At 42.4% G+C, this 24,003-nt stretch overlaps 8 protein-coding genes across 9 annotated transcripts; 3 read left to right on the forward strand and 5 right to left on the reverse strand.

Annotated features, from left to right (window-relative positions):
* The first annotated feature begins 1,523 nt into the window (after positions 1-1,523).
* LOC132788344 (putative cyclin-dependent serine/threonine-protein kinase DDB_G0272797/DDB_G0274007) lies at positions 1,524-8,424 on the forward strand. The gene is made up of 3 exons (XM_060795683.1): positions 1,524-1,817; positions 6,798-7,247; positions 7,309-8,424. The coding sequence occupies exons 1-3, from the start codon at positions 1,813-1,815 to the stop codon at positions 8,135-8,137; spliced, it is 1,284 nt and encodes a 427-aa protein (XP_060651666.1). The 5' UTR covers positions 1,524-1,812; the 3' UTR covers positions 8,138-8,424.
* Positions 8,416-10,156, reverse strand: LOC132788343 (translation initiation factor eIF-2B subunit gamma). Its single transcript, XM_060795682.1, has 5 exons — positions 9,898-10,156; positions 9,692-9,839; positions 9,273-9,633; positions 9,072-9,212; positions 8,416-9,013 (listed from the first exon to the last, which is right to left on the reverse strand). Exons 1-5 carry the CDS (start codon positions 10,052-10,054, stop codon positions 8,447-8,449), a joined length of 1,374 nt encoding a protein of 457 aa, XP_060651665.1. The 5' UTR covers positions 10,055-10,156; the 3' UTR covers positions 8,416-8,446.
* Positions 10,157-10,323: 167 nt separating this feature from the next.
* On the reverse strand, positions 10,324-11,414 carry LOC132788348 (V-type proton ATPase subunit D 1). Its single transcript, XM_060795687.1, has one exon. It carries the CDS (start codon positions 11,320-11,322, stop codon positions 10,582-10,584), a length of 741 nt encoding a protein of 246 aa, XP_060651670.1. The 5' UTR covers positions 11,323-11,414; the 3' UTR covers positions 10,324-10,581.
* A 79-nt stretch (positions 11,415-11,493) lies between these two features.
* Positions 11,494-12,831, forward strand: LOC132788347 (uncharacterized). Its single transcript, XM_060795686.1, has 3 exons — positions 11,494-12,162; positions 12,224-12,407; positions 12,470-12,831. The coding sequence occupies exons 1-3, from the start codon at positions 11,587-11,589 to the stop codon at positions 12,829-12,831; spliced, it is 1,122 nt and encodes a 373-aa protein (XP_060651669.1). The 5' UTR covers positions 11,494-11,586.
* A 76-nt stretch (positions 12,832-12,907) lies between these two features.
* On the reverse strand, positions 12,908-14,817 carry LOC132788342 (protein saal1). The gene is made up of 2 exons (XM_060795681.1): positions 13,371-14,817; positions 12,908-13,314 (listed from the first exon to the last, which is right to left on the reverse strand). Exons 1-2 carry the CDS (start codon positions 14,667-14,669, stop codon positions 12,970-12,972), a joined length of 1,644 nt encoding a protein of 547 aa, XP_060651664.1. The 5' UTR covers positions 14,670-14,817; the 3' UTR covers positions 12,908-12,969.
* Positions 14,818-15,156: 339 nt separating this feature from the next.
* On the reverse strand, positions 15,157-17,121 carry LOC132788346 (cyclin-dependent kinase 10). Of its 2 annotated transcripts, XM_060795685.1 has the most exons (7): positions 17,023-17,121; positions 16,801-16,936; positions 16,646-16,718; positions 16,396-16,570; positions 16,020-16,222; positions 15,505-15,951; positions 15,157-15,443 (listed from the first exon to the last, which is right to left on the reverse strand). In XM_060795685.1, exons 2-7 carry the CDS (start codon positions 16,933-16,935, stop codon positions 15,307-15,309), a joined length of 1,170 nt encoding a protein of 389 aa, XP_060651668.1. In that variant the 5' UTR covers position 16,936; positions 17,023-17,121; the 3' UTR covers positions 15,157-15,306. The 2 variants fall into 2 exon arrangements, with proteins under 2 accessions (XP_060651668.1, XP_060651667.1); XM_060795684.1 differs by lacking the exon at positions 17,023-17,121 and having other exon boundaries at positions 15,159-15,443; positions 16,801-16,979.
* A 367-nt stretch (positions 17,122-17,488) lies between these two features.
* LOC132789016 (uncharacterized) lies at positions 17,489-19,297 on the forward strand. Its single transcript, XM_060796747.1, has 4 exons — positions 17,489-17,778; positions 18,209-18,356; positions 18,413-18,766; positions 18,823-19,297. Exons 1-4 carry the CDS (start codon positions 17,577-17,579, stop codon positions 19,259-19,261), a joined length of 1,143 nt encoding a protein of 380 aa, XP_060652730.1. The 5' UTR covers positions 17,489-17,576; the 3' UTR covers positions 19,262-19,297.
* LOC132789014 (BOS complex subunit NOMO3) lies at positions 19,279-23,683 on the reverse strand. Its single transcript, XM_060796744.1, has 6 exons — positions 23,505-23,683; positions 22,902-23,448; positions 21,758-22,643; positions 21,518-21,696; positions 20,492-21,456; positions 19,279-20,429 (listed from the first exon to the last, which is right to left on the reverse strand). The coding sequence occupies exons 1-6, from the start codon at positions 23,657-23,659 to the stop codon at positions 19,550-19,552; spliced, it is 3,612 nt and encodes a 1,203-aa protein (XP_060652727.1). The 5' UTR covers positions 23,660-23,683; the 3' UTR covers positions 19,279-19,549.
* Between the last annotated feature and the right edge of the window lie 320 nt (positions 23,684-24,003).

Consider the following 24,003-nt stretch of genomic DNA (forward strand, 5'->3'; position numbering starts at 1 on the left):
TCATCGCCGCCTGAAGGCTGAGAAAATCAACATCTCAAAATGTTAATTACGAGAATATCTACTTAAAACTGGCCAAAGCGATTGCACTCATAGTCACACTACACATAAACTATCTGATGGATGCAAATGGCGCTGGAAATCGCCGCATAACTTTGCCAAAAAATCTATATGCTCTTGGCCCACATGACGTATGAGTTATATTCTGTTCAGTTTAGTTTCAATTGCTTCCTATCAAATAAATCTGTCTGTGCAGCTGTAAGTGTTGGCGAATGATTCATAGAGCTCAAACTGAGATTAGGTAGTGCAGCAGTCAGGTTGCAACTGATAATTCGGAAGTCAAGAAAAGAAAGAAAAAAGATATGTTAATAACTTTCAGATTTATTCTACACTTATAAAACTATATAACTATAACAGATAAGTGAGTTTACTTACACAGAGAGAAAAATGCCTTTTAAAAAGAAGGTAAAATCTATCAGTCTAATAATTAGATGAGCTTAAAATTTGAAGTTCACACAAAAATTCCTAAGATATTAATAGGCAAATATGAGAATAGAAAATGAATAAGAAGTTCAGGGTTATGCATAATTTACTGTTTATCTAAATTATTAGCTGTCAGCGCTAGGAATGATACACATAAGAAAATAATAATAATAATATTACAAATATAAAATTGAAGTAATGTTATGTTTTAAGCTTAATTTAAAATGGACAGTCTTGTATTAATATTAACCTAAACTATCGAAATTGTATTGTTAAATTTTCTTGTGCATTATTATCTGACCAAAGTGCATTATATATGTATATCTGTTGGCGTTTATAAAAAATCCTACGCTTAGTGCGATATGTTTAAGATAGGCAAATAAGAAAATACGTTTTAAATGAAGTTATTTAGAGATGTGCATCAAAGAAGAAGCTGCGTTGCTAATGTAATGTTAGACGCAGATAAAGAGATAAAAAGATATACAGACAACCCAAGAATAAATTGCCTTAACAGCAGCAGAACATTTGCACTTTGCAGTCGATTATATTTGGCTTCTATTATTACAAATCTTAAAATGCAATTACGTATAATTTAAGATTACAGAAAATTCTGTCTTCTGTCTTCCACAATAAATAGATGTACGTTAAATTCATATTTTTACTATTAAAATTATTAGTAATATTTCTGTCATTTCCCACAGTTCACATCGTTATTTGTTAAATTCATATTGAAATCAATTATTAATAACGACGACAACAACAATACAATAAAAACGCTCAAAGAGTTTTGAGCCGAACGATGTCAGACAGCACTTGGAGCTTAGTTTGAGTGCGGGCTAAGAGCGTGGCCAAAGAGAAACCAAGCAGCAACAACAGAAACAACCAAGCCCAGTTAACTTGCCACTTGCCACTCGCCACTCAAAAACAAACTCTTCGACTGTGAATTGTGAGCGTCAAAAAGGTAAACGGCAACGGAAAACGACTCTGTGGCTTTGGTATAAAACATAAACACGCTAAAGAAAGTCATTCATTTAGTTGTTTGAGCTGACGCGAACCGTTAGTCCGCTAGAGCCCAGAGTAGTAGCATTAGTGGCATTTAAAAAAAAAAAACAAAGTGTCCAGAGGAAGGCAGAGTTTTCCTCAATTTTCAATAAGTGTGCAACAATCGAATCAAAGACAAAACTTTAAAACGTAAAAACGACAATTGTGTGTGTGTTCTTTTGTGTGCGTTCAAAAGCCGAGACCAATTCAATTGGATATACACAATCAACTATATATATATCGATATATTCAGGAGCAGCAGCTGATTTATAGGCTGCAATCAAGCACAAAATGCAGTAAGTCACAGACGTAAAATGAATCATCCAGTTGTAGTTACAATAACAATTCGTGCAGCCGCCAGTTAATAATTAAACGTTTTGTATTCTTGTCTATGAAAAAGGGGAGAGAATGTGAGGCAGCGGGGGGATCAGGGGACAGCAGCAGCAGGAGGAGGTGGGGCAATGCCTCTGGGCTTCAGATTTGTGTCGCTTGGCAACCACAAAAGATTCTTTACGAACATTTCAAAACGTCGTCGGCCCCATACGTAACTGTAACTGCCGCGACTTTTAGTTGGCGTGTCTGCCAGCTAACTAACTGTGTGTGTGTGTGTGTGTATGTACCTATGTGAGTGTGTGTGCTTGTGTTGGCGTGGGAGTTTTGCTTTTGTTTGTTTGTCTGCTGCCAATGCTGCTGCGGCTGCCTGTGGCGCTTCAAGCTAAATCTTTTGGACCGCTTTTGGTTGCCTTGGCTTATTACCTAATCGCATTGTCTGAATGTGCGCAAAAGGAAAAAAAGGCGAATGACGACGACGGTAACTAAGTAAAGCGCTTGGAAAATGCGCTCAATGCTACTTACGTTACGTGACGTATTTATGCTGTGGCAGCCTTTTTGTGTCAATCAATATTGTTGGCTGGCTTACAATTTTTGGGGTGTCCAGCTGAGCAGCCGAGAGCTGACTCATTGTCAGGCCATGGTCACTGCACTAAGTTGGGCAAACACAGAAAGAGATCGCAATCTGTCACATCACAAAATCAAATGAAAAAAATTGCAACATTTGTATGCACAAAAGTTATGACAATCCTTTCTAAAAGTAAAGGCGTATCAATTACCTTATATATCTTATATAATCCGTGGCAGCGATGGTAACTGCAATGAAATTGTATCGCACACACGACACGAGGCGTATACGCAATATTTCAACACGTCGCGTTTGAAATTACAGTTAGGCAGCTGCTACGCACAGCAATGTGCCCAAAGCACAAAGACAACGCCTCCCTCCTCTCTCTTGCTCTATCCCTCGGTTAAAAGACATGCCAAATCGTAGTTATGACGAATTAGATTGTTGTTATTGCTGTTTTTTTTCTTTTTCGGGGTGTGTGTTTAGTGCAATTTATAAATTGCTCACCAGTTGACGCCCCATTTCAATTCGCTCCCACAGTCGAATCTCAAGCGAAGGTCACACGAAATTGTAACAACATTTTTTCAGTCGGTTTTTTTTTTGGGTCCCGTGAAAAGAAAACGTTGCACATAAAATTCATTGCCACGCAATTATCCATCCAACGCCATCACATAATTCACATGGTTCCAAATCAACGAATCCCAGGCCATAGCCACAAACTGAAGTCCCACTAAATGCACGCCCATTAGCGTTGTTTAATTTCTTGTAATTGTAACAGTGCAATGTAATTTATTTTCGAGTTTTCTTTCTCGAGTTTTTTCGAGTTTGTTCGAGTTGGCGTTGCTAACGAGCGTGCGTATAATTAACCAATAAAAACCAAAAAATGCGAATGGAGAAAGAGATTTATTAATATGTAGTGCTCGTTGTACTCGACGTTAGTTTTACCCTCGTGCCAGTAATAGTTCAGGTGAAAACAAAAGACTTAGGCAACAAACTTGTAAGAGTGTTAAATAGCAGCTAATGGCAACAATAGCAAATGCTACGCTTAGCTGCTTCAACTAACCTAACTAGGAGTTAATATATTTCGATTATGCTATGCTCGCACATAACTGACAAATCGGCTGATTATAATAGCTTGAGATTAAAGACTTTGTGGGATGAAAGGACAATGGCAGCGTATTGAATGGATTAAAATTTCTTTTGTTCAATTTATTATTATACATGCCTACCTATGTAAGATTAGCTTGAAAATGTTGTGCCACACTACTGCTACCAAAAGAGTTCATTATTTAAAGTGACAATAAAAGACTTAGGCAACGAACTTGGACATGAAATAGCAACGCATGAAATGCTGCGTTTGACTGAAGAACTTTTGTTAACTTTCGATAAAGATTTTTAATGAATCATTAATGCACCTATGTGTATTAATAAATCATTAATATGAAATGTTTTTTATACCTTTTTTTATTATTTTTCTTTTTTTATTCTTTTCAAAATTCATCAAAATGTTCGTAAATTGCTTCACTTTACTAGAGATAAATAAGTTGAGAAAAAATATTCTTTGAAAGCAGAAGACTTGGGTCAAAAACTTACGATAATAAATAGTCATCTACAACTTGTCATAAAAATCAGTAAATTATTTTAGATAAAAACAATTTACTTAAAGTATACAAATTAAATAAATTTGTTTCCCTATAGTTTAATGAACTAAAACAAAACCTACACTGAAAACAAAAGACTTAAAACTTATGACAGTAACTGCTCATCTAAAAACAACTTAGCATTGTGTTTATTTAGCTGCATAAAGTATTCTCTCGTAAGACACTCATAATGGGAAGTTTTAGTGGGTTAGTTGTGCACTTCACTAAATATGGGTCTGTCTTCCATTTCATAAGGCTGCACAACAACTCTTATGTCATCCCCGCCTACCACACACAGCACACCCAACATTTAAGGAAATCAAAGCGAATGCAGCTTTTGCTCCAAAAAAACAAAAACTAAAAAAAAGCGAAATGAAAATGGAAAATGTAAGAAACGCTGTCATGAAATGAAAACGCACACAGATTTCACAGTCGGGTTTAGTGTGTAATGAAACCACTTTTCCTTCAGCTTGAGCTTAAGTGCACCAGTTTACAGCTGGAGAGACAAGGAGACAGGCGAGAGGCAGTTAGAGTCCCACATCCATTTCAGAGTTCAAAACAAAATCAACATCAACGCATCGCATCGCAATGTTTCTTGGCCATGTGATGTAATATGGCTACAGCTGGTGACTGGACTACTAACATCAGACGGACAAGGAGACAGCTAGAGAGAAAGAGAGAGTGGTGAGGTGCAATGGGTGCTCCATTTATGGCAGGTAACCACTTTTGCGGCATGCAACGCATGATTATGTAGAGCACTAGGAAACATTTTTGTCGACTTGCCAGCTAACCCAATTCCAAATAAAATGAATTGATAGCTTTGGCTAATGACTTAACCAGTTGTCAGGTGGATGGCCTCGGGATTATGGATAGACGCAATCAAACAGTAGCCAAAACCAATCGACAAGTACTTTGCACTCACATCAAAGTTCAAAGGTGGCCACTAAAAATTTGCCAAAGGCCAGAAAGACAGACAAACAGTTGGACAGACAGGCTGACAAATTGCCAACAAGAATTGCTTAAATAAATCGCATAAGCACTTGGCTGTCATTGTTGAGTGTGGGGGCATTGTGGCCATTACATAATCTTAAGCATTTGGTTTATTAACATGCCTTAATTAGCGCTGGCTTATAGCTATTGAATCACCATTAACAAGTGCCCACTGTCCCTTCCCCTTGCCAGCCCAAATACCATTTGTTTCTGCTCTGCACTTGAGTCGCTGTCTGACACATGCGATTGGCAACGAAAGTAAAAGTTTGACGCGGATTTGTTGTGCTCCAGCTGCCATTATGATTCGTAAACCCGTACATATAATATTGGTAACAGTTTTGCTTTCCACGTAAAGGCCGCAATTAAATGCAATTGTGGCACGTAACATTGGCCAAGCCGAGCCGAGTCGAGCGGAGCTGTTGATGATTGCCTCTGCCCGGTTACCAGACCGGGAACGTACGATCAATTACATTACATATTCCTCTGCCTCCCTCCACCAATCACTCCCGCCTGTGTCAGTCGCATTCCATGGATGCGTATGTGCCGCGGTTGACATTCAGCCAACTGGCCAAGTCAACTGCTTGTTGTTGCTCCATGTGGTTTAACTAAATGGCGTTCAAATTGAACCCGCTGCAAGTGGCACATCTTCATTTTATACACTGCCTGTAAATGGGCATAGCAGCAGGGTAAACCAGTCCAATTATTTCCACACAGTTCCTAATACAGCATTTCCTACTCTCTTAAAACTCTGTGAAATAAAAATAGTGTACTATTGTACCATTCACAGTATTACAGAATATTACCTTAATTTTATAATAATATTCACCGGCTTACAATATTTAATAACTAGAAAAAACTAATAATTTTTTCTAAAACTATATTTTTTTTAATTAAAAATATGTAAATTCCCTAACAGAGATCAGGACTCTTCGATTAACTGCATTCTGTTCTGAAGTTAATTGCCAAAAAGGTATTCATTACTGCATTCTCTACGCTTATACTTGCATTAAAATGTTTTTTTTTGCTAATTTCATAAAAGTTTATTTAATGAACCAAGTTCAATTCCGCATATTTGCATACTTAGTTTAATAACATAAAATGACTGATGCACTTAAATGTACCAACAGTCCAAAAATGTACCCATCTAGTAACAAAAGTACCAAATATACCAGAAGTGTACAATAATTAATTGCGAGTGTTGAGCAATTCTCATAAGCGATACCTCGATAAACATTTCGATAACATAACGCGTTTACCAAACTGTCAGTTATTTGAAATATGGAAGGGTAAGCGTATCTGTAAGTCGTTTATTTGCACAATCTTTTGGCACTGCGGTCGACTAACTGCACTTCTTAGCTGCGTCTTGCAGTTCGCAAGTCTCAGCTTTTGGCTCGCAGTTCGCAGCTCCCAGCTGTGTCTCAGGCGTCTTGTTGTCGTTGCCTTATAACAAGTTTCTGGCCTGGTCTGGTCTTGCTCTTGCATAACTGTTGCTGGGCTGCTGTTGTTGTGGTTGTTGTTGCCTTCTTTGGCTGCAATTTGGCGGCATCTTCAGTTATTGTTGTTGTGGTTAGCTTGCTATGCTGTTGTTGTTGTTGCTGGTGGTTGGCACAAAAGGTTCCCGCGCGTTTGGTGCATTGAAGTTGCCACAGCGAAGACAGCAGAAAAGTTTTCCCATATCATAAAGTCGCAACTTATTGACGGCATGACTTGGCTAATCTGATTGCTATTGCCAATTTTGCATTTTGCAGACGCAACCGACACTTAGCCCTAGTCTTCCTCCTGGCCATTGGTCTGTGCGCCGCCTGCGTTCATGCCGCCGCCACGGGAGCTCCCTCGGCCACGGCTACCACGGAGAAGCCCAAGGGCTTCTCGTCGCGTTCTCTGGACGTGAGCGCTGCCGGCGATCTAGACGATGACTTCGAGACGCAGGCACAAACACATCTGGCTTACAGACAACAACTGCAGCAGCAGCAACAGCGACCACAGTACGAATACAGCGAGGAGGACCAGGAGGAGGCACCACGACAGGTCTATCTCAATCGCAATGTGCAAAAGCAACAGCAGCAGCAGAGCAACTATTTGAAGAAGAAGCCCTCAAGTGAAGAGAGCGAGGAGGAAGAAGAAGAAGTCGAGGAACCCGATCGTCTGTCCACGCTCCTCAGCAAATCCTCGTTCACGTGCAACGAACGCAACTCCGGGTAAGCTAAACTTAAACTATCATCAGTTCATGAAACTAATTCACTTTCTCTGCTCGTGCAGTTACTATGCTGATGAATCGCTGAGCTGTGAGGTCTTCCACTATTGCCAGGAGAATCAGAAGCACTCGTGGATCTGCCCCGAGGGCTTCACTTTCCATCAGATCCACTTGATCTGCATGCCGCCATCGCACGATAACATCTGCAAGCAGTCCTCCAAGTATCATATTGTTAACGACTATCTCTACAAGCCCATCAATCTGCAGGAGCATCAAAGCAAGCCCAATGTCACGCTGCGTTATTCGGAGCGTTACTTCCCCGAGAACTACTACGAACACGAGCGCTACGATGACGAGGAGGAGGAACTGCCAGCTCCCCGACCACGCATTCAACACCAGCCACAACAGCAGCAGCAGCCACAACGTCAGCCCATCGCTTACCATCCGCAGCCACAGGCGCAGCCTCAACTGCAGCTGCAGTTGCAGCACCAGCCTCAGGTGCAGCGCGTACAATACCAGCCACAGTCTCAGGTGGTCACACAGATCCGTCACCAACAGCCACAGCCTACAACCATTGCCTATCGCAAGCCATTGCCAACAACAACGATTCAACCACAGATCCAGCCTCAGTTGCAATTACATCAGCTGCATCAGCAGCAAAGGCCACAGACATTGGCGCCCACTGTGACACCGGCGCCATATCGCTTCTTCACCGCCGCGCCACCTCAACTGCAGCATTTGCATCAGCAACAGCAGCAGCAGCATCAACAGCAGGTCTTCCGAACACCCGAGGAGATTAACATCTCGTTGCAGCAACGCCGGCCGCAAGTGTTTATAGCCACATCGACGCCACGCTACTACGAGGACGAGTATCTGTATGAGCGAAGGAAGTGAAGCGTTGCGAACGGGTCGTCGTCCAAGTCGCTAGCGCACTCATTGTAAACAGTCTTGTCGTTCCACGCCTTGTACATGCAACTACTCCCGGTTAACGGCTGAGAGAGATAGTTAACGTAGCTTTAAGCTGTGCCCATCTGTCACTACTATAAACACTTACACTTTATATAGTCCCAAAATTTAGCGCGAGTTTTGATGTACCTTATCTTGTAATATTTAATGTCCTGCTAGAAGAATCCGCCTTCTAACTCATATTTCGTTAATAAAGAAGCAACATATTAAGTTAATTCTCGCCTCCCTCTCGCTGATTCACTGTATATCTATCTCCATATATTGATCATCATTGGACAAATGCAACGATTGACTCTTTGTCTGCTCCTCCACTACATAGTTGGGTCCAATCAAACAATTGATAAGCACCGAGCCACTCTTCACATGCGCCCGATGTCCAATGATGCAGTTGTTAATATTGCAACCCTCCTCCACAATCGCATTGGACATGATGATAGAATTGGTCACAATATTCTTGGGGTTCACAATGCTATTCGAGCCAAAGACGCTGCTGTTGAGCGATGTCTTCTCCGACAGTTTGGCATTGTCAGCCACAATTATGTCCTTGGTCTGTGTAGACTTGACCACAGCACCTGGTGCAATCAATGGATGCGCATCGTCACATAGATCGGTCCAAATGGTAGCTAGTTTTCTATTGATTGCAAGGAAACTAAGCGTATTATTTACACGCACACCAATCGCACCTTGTGGTGCCTGCACCGCAAAACAGCGTATAATGTCGCCATGGTAAGGAACATGCGAGAGCGACTGATTGAATAGTGAAGCCTGCGTCACCTTCTGATCCATCAAAGTGTGTGGGGCATACTAGGAAGGAATCGCAGTTTAAGCTAAGAATTACTCTTTATACTGATATTTAACTCACGTGCAAAATGTTATCGTCTTGCTTGGTGGCTACATTCAAGTCGGAAGTTGTATCCGGCATTGATTTGGGCGTGCGCCTGTAATGCTGCTTCTTAATGAGATGCGGCAAAAACTCGCCCTTAAACGTGGATATGTTTTCTTTCTACAAGAAACAAACATTATAATTGGAAGACTTCTTCACTTTAGTATTAGCTATACATACCCTATGCAGATAGTCGATCACCCACTTTTTCAGCACATAAACATGACCATCCGTGAGTCGACCATATACATCTAGTTGTCCACGATTCTTGAGCAGATATCGTTGCAAATTTAATGTTTCTTCGCAATCGCTGGCAGCAAATACAAATGCCAAACGCTGTGTGGACGGATGAATGCCAATCATGTCACGCTCTGGCTTGTGCTTGCTCTTGGGTCCCGGTATTACCACATCCGACTCAAACCCACTTTTGAATAACAGCAGCGCCAGCGCAGCGTCATCGGCACGAAACTTATTGATCAAAGGAAAGAGGCTGACATTGCTAACGATATCGCAGCTAACTACCAAGAAATCAGACTTGATTCTACAATAGGGGCGAAGATTTAGTTTCAATTCGCAAGCAAGAAAAATTCCCAACTTACTTGTCATAGATATAGCGTAAACTGTCTGCGGTGCCAAAATCGCTGTCGTTGGGTATTGTGGCATATTCGATTTTCACTTTAAGGGATGTGCGTTCCAGCGCCTGCTGTACATCCACCTTATGTTGCTCCAGCACCACAACAATCACCTCTGTAAGTAATAAATCGTGGTTGCAATTCAATTAAATGTTTGTAATTTATCAACTTACCTGTGAAATTGTGTCGGCTCAGCATATTAAGGGGATACCAGATGAGGGGGAAAGGACCGACTGGCAGCAAGCATTTGGGGGCATCGCCCAGAACTTCGGGTAGACGTGTGCCACGCCCCGCAGCCAAAACTACCGCTTGAAATTCACAACTAGTCATTTTTTAATATATATAATAAACACAATTGATTTTTGAAAAGTGCCTAAGACGCGTGGACAACGATAACGACGGCAACGCACAACAGCCAACAGCTGATTTTGTAGCGCTGACAGCTGAGCGGTGTTAACCAACACTGGTGAGTGAGTGGGCCATATGTTGCTGTCACATGACTGCATTTGCATTGTTTTTGCAATTGTATAAAAAAGTCAGATGACCATTTTTTCACAATGAATTTTATGCACTTTGCAGCCAAAATAAATAATAAACCATTTGTATTCTATGGAACAACAAAAGAGACTTTAATGCATGATTTTTGAGCGCTACATAACTACAAAATGGAATACATACATTTGTTTTTTTCTTATTGGAATTACGACTATATACTTTTAGCTTAAGTAGCTTCAATTACATACAATAATTCATTATTTTGCGAATTTAAAATGGAAACAGAAACAAGTTGTAACAATAATATATTGCTGGAATACACACACGAATACGAGTAAACCGAGTGGAGTAATACTTCGTTTTTAGAAGAGCACATCATCATCGCCCTCATCGAGTATATTAGCCTGTTCACGCACATCGATTCCTTGCTGCAGCAGCTCTGCTTTCTTAGCATCCGCCTTTTGACGCGCCTCTCGTTTCTTGTCTTGGATCTTCTTCAGGCGATAGAACTCCTCACGCTCCAACTCGTCCAGCTCGGAGATGATGTAGGCAAGTGTGCGATCAATACGTGGGATGATGACATGCTCGATAGCGTTCACACGACGATTGGTGATCTTGATGACCTCGTCGAGAGTGACAAATGATGTTTGCAGCGAGGCCAACTCCACGAGCAGCTTGACAGCGCTCTGGTAATTCTTCTTGAGCTTCGCCAGCTGCTGGCCACCCCGAGCCAAGCCAGCCAACTCGTAGGTGTCACCGCCATCCTGATAGGACTCGAAGACGGGAAGCGTAACGCCCGCAACGTTGTCCTTCTTGGTGCGAATTTTGATTTGTGCCTTCGTCACGTTCTGGAGAACCACCTGATTGATATCACCGGACGTGAACTTGGCCTCGGCCAGCGAAAAGGCAGCCTCTTTCATAACATCGCCCATCACAGTTTTGGTTTCGATGATTTTACCCAAAATCATACGGAAACGCATTTGCAGCGCATCAGCTTTTTTCTTCAAAAGGCCATGACCTTTCTGGGCGCCAGCCAGACGTGCCTTCATCAACATTTGGGCGCCACGCGACGGGAAAATCGGTAATCTATCTTTGCCAGACATTTTGCGTTTATATTTTCGAATCTAATTTAATATTTTCGCACCACCAATGATTTTTCACACCCGTCGAAGAACACTGAAAAACTCCAACTGGACTGGATAAGCTTAGTGTTGATTAACGCATTTTACTTGACTTTCATATAAAAGCTGCACAACACTTTACACTGCCATTTAGTGTCATAAAACGTTGCAAGCACAATCAGCTGTTTAGAACAACAGCAGTGTAAACAAATCGAAAAAGCGCGATCCGTTAATAGTTTGTGAATTATGCAAATTTTGCATCGTTTGCGTTGGTTCCCGCCAATTGCAGTAAATAACTGTATCCGTTATTACGCAAAGAAACCGCAAATTGCCACCATGCCGGGTAATCGACTCATGGTACAACAAGAATTTCTCCATTATGTAAATCAATATGCACGCATTAATATCAAGTCCGATATATATGTGCATGTGGAACCCGTTGATGTCCATGTGCACACCAGTGGCGATGTCTTTATAGCCCAATTGCGTGGTGAGGCGACACACAACTGCAACGCCCAGCTAGATGTGAATGTCAGCGATGATGACAAAGTAGTCAATGTCCTAATCAAGCAACTTACACCGCAAGCGAATCGCTCACGTTGCATTCTTAAGATTCCCATCTGGGCTGAAGCTCACATTGAAGCAGCAGCTAAGGTCTTTGTGCAAAGCATACAGAGTGAGGCACTGGAGATTAAAGCAAACGAAGGCATTACCACAAGGAATGTGCGAGCCACAAATATTGCGCTCTACAGCGAAAAGGGGAACATCGTTTGTCAGGGCGTATTGTTGGGCAAGCGCACCGAAATCGAGACGCACAATGGTGTAAGGCAATTCTTCATTTATAGCATTGCGATATTTCTTATTGTCTTATTCTTATCCCCAGAACATTGTATTGGACAAACTACAGGGAGACAGCTTAAAGTGTTCCACAAAGACAGGCAGCATCAACACTGACAGCTGCTATGTCGAGAACTCCAAATTTGAAACCACAACGGGAAATATGGATCTGAAGAATGTGCACAAGACAAGTGAAGTCCATGTACATGAGGCAGGCGATCTTAAAATGAGTGCGCAACAACCCTCGAAGTTAATTGTAAATGCTTTACTTACACAGCTTTATTCCCCGCAGCTGGTGTGCATGGCAATCTGAGTGTCAACTCTAAGGGTGGAAACCTGAGCCTGCAGCTCTCCGAGCTAATTGGCAAGAGCCAAATTGTCGCACACAATCTGGCCAATGAGGCTGTCATCAAGATATCCGAAGCCATCGAATCTACCATCAACATTGAGGTAAAGGCTGCCGTGGTGAAGCTGGACAACGAGTTGGAGCACGTTGCCCATGCGCTGAGCAATGATAAGAGCACTTTTCAGTTGAGTGGCGCCAAAGAGCATCATTTAATCGTCAGCAGCACGGGATCCAATGGAGTGCGACTGGGCAAACAATCGTGGCTTGATCTGATGTGCCAGACAATAAACTCGAATGTTAAATCTTAAAACTATTCTGCAGATGTTTCAATTCAAAGTGATATAATTTACTCTAAAATCTATTGTATATTTTTTAAGTATAATATTTTTTATATATTGCGCTGCGCTTGAAGGCAACGACAATATTCAGTCCTGTTTCTGTGAGAATTATTTGGCTTGGCCAGCTGCATCGTTGATAATCAGGTTTAGACGCTGATGTGCTCTCTGGAGCAGAACATCTTCCTGCAAAGCACAGCGCAGCAATTCCGTTTTCATAGCATCAAGGTGAGCAATATCATTGACCATGACATCGTGATCGACAGTGATTAGCATGTGAGCTAAAAGACGCAAAAGCTTAAAGGCATTATCCTCGTATTGGGAGCGAGACTCATCCTCGAAGGCCTCGAAATCATTTTCATCGTATTCAGCATAGTCTTCGATATGTTGTCGCAGTGTTAACCAGACGCTCAACAGATTTTCAAACATTTCTTTGTCGTAACAATACTTTAAACACTGCAAAATTGGAAATAAGTAAAAATAAGAAAAAAAAATGCATTTTCAAAACTTACGCTGCAAATGTGCGCCATGTCTTCGAGGTATTCCTCCTGTCGTTCACCCAGCGGATGCAGCTGAGTGGGCTGCTGCAGAAAGATGAGGATGCGGGTCAAACAACACATAATGTTGGCTGTATGCGAAGCCATGGATAGCTGCGCTTCCGGTAGCTGAACGAGAATGGTGCAAATATTGAGGTAGGTTTGAATTATTTCTATGTCGCAAGTGATTTTTGGTACACCCGATTCATCTTCATCATCTTCTTCATCTGTAGTTGCTACATTGGCAGCAGAAGCAGTAGCATCCCCAAGTTCTTCCGCTTGCTTGGCAAGATCATCTCGCATTAGACGCATAAAGGCATTGTTGACACCATCAACGAGTTCTTGGACTAAAAATACTTCAGCAAATGGCTTCAAATTGAGATCCGTTTGAGAGTTCTCCTCCTCGACCATGGCGCAACTCGCCAGTACAGCATTAATGGCTTTCAGGGCAGCCACCAGCAGCTCCTCGCTGATGCACTGTTGCAATATAAAGCCGAGATTCTTTGCGGAACTGTCGCAGGCGGCAAAACAAATGTACCAATCGATGCCCAGCTGCTCCTTGCCGGTGACCACGTGAGCCATCACATACTGATAGACGCGCATGAGCTGCAGCAGCATGCAAGTGTCCATGCAGGTACACAGTCGCAGCAAGAGCTCAACCCACTCGGGATTCGACGTCAGCTGTTCCACACATTCCACCTGAGCGCACATATTGCCCAGAAGACCAACGAGGATCTCGTATAAACGTACATCTTCACTGGCTTCTATAGCTGTGATGATCACATCGATGGCATCGTTTAGCAGTAGGAAGTCAACCACTTCCTTGGACACAGACATATCCCAGAGCTTGCACAATTCATCCTCTAGCTCAGTCTCCAGTGGTGTCTGAGGAGGCAGTTGACTAAGCGTCATCATCGTTTGTAGTATGAACTTTTTGCTGTACATTGTGTTGTCTACGGCATCAGCACGCATGCGCCTGAGTAATTCATTCTCATCAGCGTCGACACCATCGACGGCATCGGCGGCATCAACAGCGTCTTCAGTGTTTTGAATTTCATCGAGTTGGTGGGGGGGTGAATTGGAAGCCGAGTTATTGGTATCGTTTCGAGCGCTATTTGACAGCACATTGACTGAGGCTTCATTTCTTTGAGGCAATATATCACTATCGTTACTTACAACGGCCGACGCCGCAACATTTTCGGGTTTAGAACTGTTCACATCTTCCTTGGTCATCTTTTCTTCTGGTTGATTGGTTTCTGTTGGTTCTGTTGGCATTATCGATGCATTGATATTTAGTTGCTTTCAATTTATTATTATAAATTCATTTATTTTTTAATAAAGTATTTTATATGAATTCGGACCACTTGTTTCTTGAAAAAGAGAGCTTTCTTAAAGCTGCTTAACACCTGTGTCGCAGTGTGACCATAAGCAACATTTCTCGAATACACGTTTTAACGCGGATTAGATATACTAAATGCATAAATAATTGTTATGCCGTTCACATTTTAATTCATATTTCTTCGCTATTGCTATATAAATCCTGCAATTTAATAAAAAAAATAACCAATTGTAGCAAACTAGTTGTGAATCACCGATGAAAGACTATACTGGTAACTAAAATTGGAAGCCAAAAACTAAGAACTACACGGGAAAAATAACATCTATTTTGTAAAATAAACTAGCTCATTTGAGTGAACTAGCAAGCGATTCCAAAAAAAGCCCGCCGATGCTTTCAGTGACCGAAAAATAACTTATGGCTTATATTACTTTTTTTAAGGACAACTATTAAATAAAATAACAAAAGCGATTTCGCGAGTTAAAATTGCATTAATTCCTTATTATCGATTTCATCGACCAAAGAGCATCAAGCTCATTTGCTTAGAAGTGGCGTTTTTGTTTTTGTATAATTAGTTTATTCTAAGCGCTGCCTTTTTATAAAAACATCCAGTAAATGGGAAATTGGAATATCAGTTGATGCCGTTGCTGGTTGAACTGGCGCAACATTATTTCGATGTTGCGGAAAAGTGGGCATCATTCGAGGATCACAAGCTGAAAAATCATTAAATGTTTATGTATGACAATTTTTTTACATTTAGCAATTCTAACTTACGTTGCGGAGCCTCTGTAAAATATTTGCTGGTCAGGCACTCTTCGGCGGTGGCTCTTGTACTGGGATTGTAGTAGAATAATATGTTGAGAAGACTTCTGCCCGATTGACCGATCATATGGAATTTGGTCTTTAAATTGTTGTAAGGTTGTACACTAAGCGTAAAGTTCTGCACAGCGGGCAGATCCTGGAAGCCCGGCCAAATCGATTCCGACGGCGCACCGAGCAGATCAATAATCATATTCAGTTGGGCTATTTCCGAGTTTCCGGGTAGCAACGGTTTGCCCAGCAATAGTTCACCCAGAATGCAGCCAAAAGCCCACATGTCCACAGCTGTCGTGTGTGTTCGGGCGCCCAGGAGAAGCTCTGGAGCACGATACCACAACGTGACCATTTGTGGGGTCATTGGTTTTGCCGGGTGGCCATATAAACGGGCCAAACCAAAGTCAGCTATGAAATAAAGACACAATTAATATAACAATAGTATGTCATAGCCTAATTGTGCTCCATCTACTTGCCCACTTTTATGCAGCCCTTGTCCGTCATCAGAAGATTGGAGACCTTCAAGTCGCGGTGGATGATGTAGCGGGAATGCATGTACTTTAAAGCTCGCAGCACCTGAAGTGTGATGCACTTGACTTCGGATTCGGTGAAAGGCTTCGACATATTGTCCAGCACTGAAGCCAAGTCCTGCTCACAGAAGTCCATGACAAGAAAAATGCTGCGGGGGATGGAACAGAAGATGGAGCATGAATTGTCAGTTGGTCATGACATTAGGGTTGGTGGTTAGTTCTCCGATCAATGGGGAAATCCCCAAGGATGAACATGTAAATGTCAAGGTTTAAGATGATAGGCTTCTTGTGGAGACAGCAAATGTACTCCCGACTTGCTAACCTGTCCAGGCTTTTGCCTACAACAACTTCTCGGAGGCGTACGATGTTTTCGTGTTGACAACGCTTCAATATCATGATTTCACGTAGTCCACTGACCGGCAGTCCATCCTTCTCCTGATCCATGCGTACCCGTTTTAGGGCCACAATTTCGCCATTACTGGAGTCACGAGCTCTATCTAAAACGTAGGGCAATCCATCAAAGAAACAGATTTACTTTACTAAGTTAATACTATAAACATAATAGCACTCACAAACAATGCCATAGCTGCCTTCGCCCACGCGATTGAGCTTTTCAAACTCCGATACGGGTCGACAACGTCCATACTAGACACATGGTTAAGAAAGTCATCAAAATAGATTATTATTATCAGGTGTCGCAATCTTTGCATCATTTATTTTTACTTACGACATTTTGCTCTGGAATCGGCATCGGAGTGCCGCTGTTCTTTAATGATATGAGGAAGCCTTTACGCGTTATGGGCGCTTGAGGATCGGGCGCTGGATTTGCTTCCAAATCATTTGATTTTGTGCTGCTGGACATGCTAACAATTTATTTATTTATTATTTATGCTTGGACCACAAAAAAAACACAAACATGCAGCATTGCAAGCATCGATACTTTCGATACCTTTAAGAATTTCTAGGGTTACATAATAAATGTAAGCAATGTGCCCGCTGAAAAATTCGAATTTGAATTTCGCATATGAAATTTTAATTATGTAAAAATCTGCGTGTTTCATAAAAGCAACTGATGCATAGAAAATATGATTGCTGCGAAAAAAACAAAAATGTGTTTAGAAAATAAAACACGATTTATGAAAAGTGAAATTGCGGCAGTTTATAGAAATTTCGTTAGCATTTCATTTCAAATGCATGCTCTAGGCATTAAAATATTACCCAGTCGACGACGCAGTGATCGTCGCTGTGTCATCTACCATGTCTACGCATGTGTTAAAAAATATATATCTTCGCGTAAAGCCACAAAAGACTACTCCACTATCAATTATCACCCTGAACCAACAACAAACCACTTTAGTCGGTGGTATAAAAGCTGCCAGTCGCTTTAGAGTGCATCATCAGTTCTGCAGCAACTGTCCCAAGTGCCACAGCAGTGAACATATACACATATAACAAATAAAATATACGCCGCCAGCGATAGGATATACATTCAATTCTACGAAAATGAACAAAACTACAATTTGGTATGCGGCTGTGCTGCTCCTCGTCTACTTTACTTTGGTGTTCTGTGAAGATACGCAGGAGAATGCCGACACTCAATTGCTCTCCTACAATACGGATACGGATACTGACATTCTAGCTAACGTTGGGCGAGCTCTACAGGAATTTGAAGGACGTACTCGTCGTCATCGCCATCGCTTCTGGTGTATGTTCAATTCTACTATGTAATAACATCTGGTCTGTGCTCAGGCGTAACAATTAGCACATTTCAATAACAATTTCAATTTTAAATTGATTCCACTCCCATTCTGAGGCACATTATTGTGCATGTGTTAATCAGCACTTTCTTTCGAAAGTTGCCCCCAACTGAGGCTGTCTGGCGCTCCTCCCAGCCCAATGTATCTTTATCTTTTCCAATTGGACCATCACGATTTGCATGTACCGTTCGATAACAGTTAATTAACACTTTTCACTTTCAATGCCTCAACATATACTATGTATAATAACAATGTAAATTGTCGTAGTCCAAGCATCGCTGTTTATAGAACTCTGATCGTGCCCAGTGAAAGTGTTATCATAGATCACAAGTCAGTTATCTAATCCGAGTTTTATTATCATCTTGTTATTAATTTCAGATCGTCATCTGTGGCCTCTGGCAATTGCCTACTGGATCAAGGTGAAAGTGGTCATCGTTTCCTTCTTTGTGGGCAGCGCCATTTACTTGGGCCTCCGTTACTTCTGGCCACATGCTCGATGCAACCAGGAAGTCATTCTCGATCATCCGTAAGCTTTAGTATAATAAATTATACTTACAATTTCCCTTAACAATTTCCTTTTAGTCCACCATCTTTCAGTCACGATCACATTCCATACTCTTTGGACCATCATGAGCATGAGCACTACGACTCGCCCTCATACGATTCGAGCCCTTCCTTTGAGCCCTACTCTGGTTACTCCAGCTACTCTTCCAACTCGGATATTGTCTCGGACTACTCAAGCGATCCCTCCTCCTCTGCTCCAACAGGACCCAGCGGCCCCACAGGCCCATCGAGCACACGTCGTCGTGGCAGACGCAGCATTGATCATGATGTTGTGGATACTATGGAAGAAGAAGTGGAACAGGAAGAGCAGGTGGAGGTCGTAGATGAAGAGATTTCCGAGAGTGTGGCACGTCAACAGCCCGCCGAAGAGCAGTAAGACACCTATTGTCCACTAAGTATTTCATTTCATTAATTACTTTGCCCTTTAGAATTGCTGACTTTATGTTTGCCTTTTTGGGTCTGGATTCCAAGGCCTGCCGCCGCCGCTTTGTCTGCGAAATGGAATTCCGCTCCAAGTTGAACCCACTGTCGAGCATGGCCTTCCGCATTGTGGGTCGTGGCTTCTTCGAGAAGTACACCAACTCGGCAAATCCTACGGCCAGAGCTACAAACTTCCATGAATGTGCTGCCGTTAATCCTGAGTGCGTTTTCGTGGAAAATACCGATCCAGAAGTGGAATCTGTTGAGCAGCCTGCTAGCGAAGCAACCCTAGATGCTGAGACCGCTGAGAATGCGCAGGAAGCCGAGAACACCTCTGAGGAACAAAACGAAATCAATTTGCAGGCGGAACGTCGTCATGCCAAGCTGAAGCAGCGACGCGGCGAACGCATGTTAAGTTCCGTTGCTGAACACATTCTGACACAGTAGATGACCAACGAATAACTAACGATTAGCACTTGTATTTATTTATTTAATTATTTATTTTAGCTATAAGAGTGATGAATGAATCTACACACAAAATAAACTTGCCTCAGCTATATTAAACAATATTTTGGTACAATTATTTGTTGCCTGGGGTGGGGAAATGCAATTAAAACAAATGCTACAACTTTAACTCAAAATTCACAAATCTCATTAAATGGAAATACTAAAAACACAACTGAATACCGAATACCGATGACTAAATGGAAAGTATTGATCCCTAATAAAATCAGACTAAATCTTTTTGACTTTTTCCTTTTTGATCGCATTGATCTGATCGGCCATTTGTTCGATCTCTCGCTGATTGATGGGCTCGTTCTTTTTCACACTTGTTTTGCCCTTTTGACGCTGAGCAATTTCTGCAACAATATCACTCAACTTGTCCCAGACGAAAGTGAGGAATGTGACAGCCAGATCTTGTTTAAAGAAGGCAATGGCCACCAGTGCTATGAGCACCAAAGCACCAATTGAATTCTGATTAAGATCCGCTTCAGTGGCGCGCACCTCTGGATTGAATTCCAACTTCATGTAGACAGAGACTTTGTCAGCCACAAAGCTAAACGAGGGCAGCTTGTAGGAGTACGTCTTGTCCGACAGTGTAGATTGCAGCTCGACCACGTAGCTCTTGCCATCGAGTGGAATGCGTGGGAAATAAACCATAATGCCAGGATTGATGCTAGATTTCGGATTCAGTGGAGAAGCAACCTTCTGTGAGAACACTGGCGAATCGGAGGAGCCACGTTTGTACATCACTATGCGCAACGTCTTGTAGAAATCTTTGTGGGAGGCAAAGATGCGAGCAGTGATGTCCACAATTTTAATGGGATTAATGGCAATCAGATTGATGTTACGCACATCCTCGTTGCCCACGGTGACTGTATGACTCGCGGGTATGGATCGATGCACCTTTTCATCGTCAGTCACCACACGCACCACGTAAGAGCAGCCGGGCTGCAGACCACGAATGCGATACTGTCCATTAAGTTCACTGGTCGCTTCTTCCTGCTGATGCTGGCAGCTCTCTGTGGCGATGGCCTGCACATTAACCTCAGCGAAAGGATCACCATTCAGCGAGGTAATAGCGCCAAAGATCGAGTAAGCAAAGCGTTTGCCGCTGTAACATGTATATATATGTGTGATTAAATTGAGCGTAGATATGTTGCGAATGGAACTTACGTGAGCGTTACTTGAATCGTTTCGCCATCCTTGATGTCAATCATCTTGGAATTTGGTTCGAATTTATACTCCTTCATCATAGGGCGCAGGAAGTACTGCGATGGCGACAGCGAGTGGAAATTAATGGCACCATTGTCGCCAGTTACTAGATTCTTGCGATAGCTTTCGCCACCGCTAAGCGAGAGTAGAACACCACTTAATGACTGTCCGGCATCGTCTGTAACCGTGACTTCAATCTCGCACAATTTGTGAGCACTAAACGAATTCGACTGGCGATTGTATTCACTGAATACGTAGGATTCCTTCTCAGCCTTCAGCTCAAACTTCAGCGACTCATCGATGGGACCAAATTTGAACTCCCCGGTCACCGAAGTGAGTGTATCGATTACTTCACGCTCTGGATGTTCGGGGAAACTGAGTGTCACCTTGGCATCCTTGATAGGTGGCACGACTTTGCCCCGCAGGATCAGACCACGCGTTGCCACAAAGTTAAAGGCAATATCTACACAATCACTGCCACCAACCACCTGTTGATGCTGTGGTGCAAACAACAACACATCGCTTATTGGGGCAATGTTCATGATTTCGTCGGGTTTCAAGTAGGTATCATAGCGATATGCGTATTTGCCATCCACCTTATGCGACTCAGCAATTGGGGTTATGATCTGTCTGCCATTGGCTTCTGTTTCGACTGCTAATCTCAGTGAATCAGCATTGGGTTCTGTGGACAACACACGTACTCCGGTCTTGTGGGCAATGGCATTGACAATCAATGTCTGCAACTGGTCCGGCTCGGGTGTAATGAATTTGCTGGGCAGCGTGTCGTCGTAGATGTGACAGCCCTCGAGCTTAAAGTCGTAGCTGCCGTATTTCGATACACAGAAAGTGTTGACACCGGACAGAATCTTGAGGGTTTCAGTAGGCGATTTCGGCTCAGAGGGTCCAGTGATGTGGGTATATTTCATCTAACAAATGAGATACGAGCTTAAATAGTTGCAATAAAAAATACCGAAGATTTATATCTACCAAAGCGCGATGACTGGATATGATGGAGACTTCGTAACCCTTGTGAATGAAAGGTGGCGCATTCTCCTCAGCAGCGGCAACGTTCAAAAAGACGCGAGTCGATTCGTAGCACAGATTTCCCTGTGGAATGGTAATCTCATAGGGACCGGGCAGCACATCCTTAAAAGAGTACTTTCCACCTGTAAAGTAATTGAAAAATGTATAACTAGTTCAATAATAGTCTTGCAAATTATTGCTTACGATGAGCCCTGGCTTTCCATTTGTTTTCCGTTGGCTGCCCGGTGGCATCCAGACCCTGTAGAGTAATCTCAGCTGTAGTGCAAGTCGCTGTGGCATCTGGCAGACACTGCAGCTCGCCACGAATCTTTGCACGCAACTGAGAGAACGTAATACCGCCAAGAGGTGAGTCTCCTACATCGGACTGCTGTTGCACGGGGAAGAATTGAACACCGCTGCTCTTGTCCGCCTCGGTGGTAAGTACTTCAAAGTTGTATTTGCCAGCAGGCAGATAGGCGCACCAACTGCCGCTTTCCGCTTTGGTTGTAACCGTCGTATGGAACGTGGAGCCAGCTTTTGTAATGCCCACCTCATAGGATTTTGGTGACACAACTTTGCCGCACACTTCATAGGCTGATGGCACAATAACAGGCAGTGTTGGTGTCAAGATTTGTGTCTTCACTTGCACAGGCTCAAATTGCAATTGTGGGGATTCGATTAAGATATTATAGCTGCCGGATTTAATATTTTCCAAGATGTAGCTACCAGAAGCGTCAGTTTCGGCCACCTTCTCATTATTGAGCTTGACAGTGGCCGACTTGAGTGGAGCACCGCCAGCGGAACGCAGCACTTGTCCGGACACCGTAAAGCCGCTGATCTTGAACTCATCCTTCAGCTGCAGCGTATCCTTGCCGACTTCCACCTTCAAGAACTTAGGCGTCAGATGCAGTTTTAAGTTTTTGTTTTCGTTGACGGCCTGCAGCAGATACTTGCCAGTGGGCACATTCTTGAAATTGTATTCGCCCTTTTCCGATAGCGGCACATAGCAAGACGCAGCGCTTTCATAATCGTTGTTCAGTTTATTGGCGGGCGCAGAGGGGGAACTGCTGCATTTGGGTAGCAGAGTTTGCTATAGAAGGTAGCATAAATAAGTGAGACGTTATCTTTTATAATAATGCTCATAAATAACTATATAAAAGTCTGGCAAGACTAAGAACATATAGTAAAACAGGGAATTATAAGTGAGGTATTATAAGGTATTATAAGTGAGTAGTAAATGCAAATTTATGAGCCCAAAATCGGACATATTAAATTCTTAAAATCTTTTGTTAGCTTTAAATGAAGTGGCTCATAGTGGCTTATTAGACTAATTAGATTAGATACTTACGCCCTTCTTCCGGTAGAGCACGATCGCAATGTTAGCTGGAATCTGTGTGCTTGTGTCGAAGTTGCCATTGATATCAAAGCCTGAGACGACCAACGAGTTGGCCGGCAGCTCCGTGTTGCCACTGACTACGACGACATTGTGCTCGGATTTGGAGAAATGCCATTTGGGGTGCGAGGCGCGTACCACATATTTACCGGGTATAATCGGGGTGAAGAAGAAAATACCATTGATGTCGCTCTTGGTGCGTCTAATCTCACCCTGCTCCGATTTTAATTCAACATCAACATCACGTGCTCCGCTGCCAGTGGCCAAAGCCACTTTGCCAGTTATGCCAAAGCCCTTGAAAACGAAATTAACATCTTTGCCCTGACTGCACACGTCATTCTTGCCATCGAAATTGAGCTCAACGTGCTCGGGTTCAAAGCTCCAACCCGGAGGAGGTGAAATGCTCAGCAGATATTCACCCTTGTCGTAAATAGGCAGAAAATAGTAGCCATTCGATGGGGAGCAGTCAGTTTTGTCTTTTAGAGAGCCTTGTTTCGTCAAACTAGAATTAAATCAATTCTTATTGGTTTTTTTCTGTCACAAATTTTAATTACTTACAGTTTGATTTCAACTTTGGAGAAGTCGATTTCGGCATGACTTTTAATGAAACCACCGCATCCAATAACTTCATTGGCCTGCGCGCTAATTTGGCCAATTATATTAATTAAAATTAATATTAATAAAAAGCCGGAAAACTGCCTCGTCGACCTCATTTTTTTTCTCGACTGAACGTCAGCTGTTCTTTTTACACACATACATGAAAGTAAGTTAACATTTTGCTGAAATGTTATTAACATTGGACCCGCATAAGTGTCAGAACGACCTGTTGTTTCTTGTTTTCGAGCAACGTATTTTTGTTTATTAGCTAGTGAAATGTTTTTGAAATTAAATGTAAATAGTAGTTTCATTAATAAAATGTTGAAAATATATAATTATAATTAATAAAATATGTAGGTTTCAAATTTAAAATTCAACATCTGTTAACTGCGCTATGTATTTAGCAGTGTCGTTTTAGCATATCAATCGATATATCGTACCTCAACACTTCGTGTACTCT

The sequence above is a fragment of the Drosophila nasuta genome, chromosome 3 (assembly GCF_023558535.2).
Source record: "Drosophila nasuta strain 15112-1781.00 chromosome 3, ASM2355853v1, whole genome shotgun sequence".
NCBI lineage: Eukaryota > Metazoa > Arthropoda > Insecta > Diptera > Drosophilidae > Drosophila > Drosophila nasuta.

Excerpts from the sequence above, each read along its gene's own strand:
- LOC132788344 (XM_060795683.1), top strand. Across the intron at positions 7,248-7,308 it reads TGCAACGAACGCAACTCCGG|TTACTATGCTGATGAATCGC; the intron begins GTAAGCTAAACT and ends CTGCTCGTGCAG.
- LOC132788343 (XM_060795682.1), bottom strand. The coding sequence starts at position 10,054 with ATGACTAGTTGTGAATTTCAAGCGGTAGTTTTGGCTGCGGGGCGTGGC. Across the intron at positions 9,840-9,897 it reads GAGCCGACACAATTTCACAG|AGGTGATTGTTGTGGTGCTG; the intron begins GTAAGTTGATAA and ends TATTACTTACAG. Across the intron at positions 9,634-9,691 it reads TTACGCTATATCTATGACAA|AATCAAGTCTGATTTCTTGG; the intron begins GTAAGTTGGGAA and ends CCCCTATTGTAG.
- LOC132788348 (XM_060795687.1), bottom strand. The coding sequence starts at position 11,322 with ATGTCTGGCAAAGATAGATTACCGATTTTCCCGTCGCGTGGCGCCCAA.
- LOC132788347 (XM_060795686.1), top strand. The coding sequence starts at position 11,587 with ATGCAAATTTTGCATCGTTTGCGTTGGTTCCCGCCAATTGCAGTAAAT. Across the intron at positions 12,163-12,223 it reads AAATCGAGACGCACAATGGT|AACATTGTATTGGACAAACT; the intron begins GTAAGGCAATTC and ends TCTTATCCCCAG. Across the intron at positions 12,408-12,469 it reads GGCAGGCGATCTTAAAATGA|CTGGTGTGCATGGCAATCTG; the intron begins GTGCGCAACAAC and ends TATTCCCCGCAG.
- LOC132788342 (XM_060795681.1), bottom strand. The coding sequence starts at position 14,669 with ATGCCAACAGAACCAACAGAAACCAATCAACCAGAAGAAAAGATGACC. Across the intron at positions 13,315-13,370 it reads ACATGGCGCACATTTGCAGC|TGTTTAAAGTATTGTTACGA; the intron begins GTAAGTTTTGAA and ends CCAATTTTGCAG.
- LOC132788346 (XM_060795685.1), bottom strand. The coding sequence starts at position 16,935 with ATGTCCAGCAGCACAAAATCAAATGATTTGGAAGCAAATCCAGCGCCC. Across the intron at positions 16,571-16,645 it reads AGGCAGCTATGGCATTGTTT|ATAGAGCTCGTGACTCCAGT; the intron begins GTGAGTGCTATT and ends CCTACGTTTTAG. Across the intron at positions 15,952-16,019 it reads CAAGGGCTGCATAAAAGTGG|CTGACTTTGGTTTGGCCCGT; the intron begins GCAAGTAGATGG and ends TTTATTTCATAG.
- LOC132789016 (XM_060796747.1), top strand. The coding sequence starts at position 17,577 with ATGAACAAAACTACAATTTGGTATGCGGCTGTGCTGCTCCTCGTCTAC. Across the intron at positions 17,779-18,208 it reads TCATCGCCATCGCTTCTGGT|ATCGTCATCTGTGGCCTCTG; the intron begins GTATGTTCAATT and ends TATTAATTTCAG. Across the intron at positions 18,357-18,412 it reads GAAGTCATTCTCGATCATCC|TCCACCATCTTTCAGTCACG; the intron begins GTAAGCTTTAGT and ends ATTTCCTTTTAG.
- LOC132789014 (XM_060796744.1), bottom strand. The coding sequence starts at position 23,659 with ATGAGGTCGACGAGGCAGTTTTCCGGCTTTTTATTAATATTAATTTTA. Across the intron at positions 22,644-22,901 it reads TGCTCTACCGGAAGAAGGGC|CAAACTCTGCTACCCAAATG; the intron begins GTAAGTATCTAA and ends TACCTTCTATAG. Across the intron at positions 20,430-20,491 it reads ACGATTCAAGTAACGCTCAC|CGGCAAACGCTTTGCTTACT; the intron begins GTAAGTTCCATT and ends TACATGTTACAG.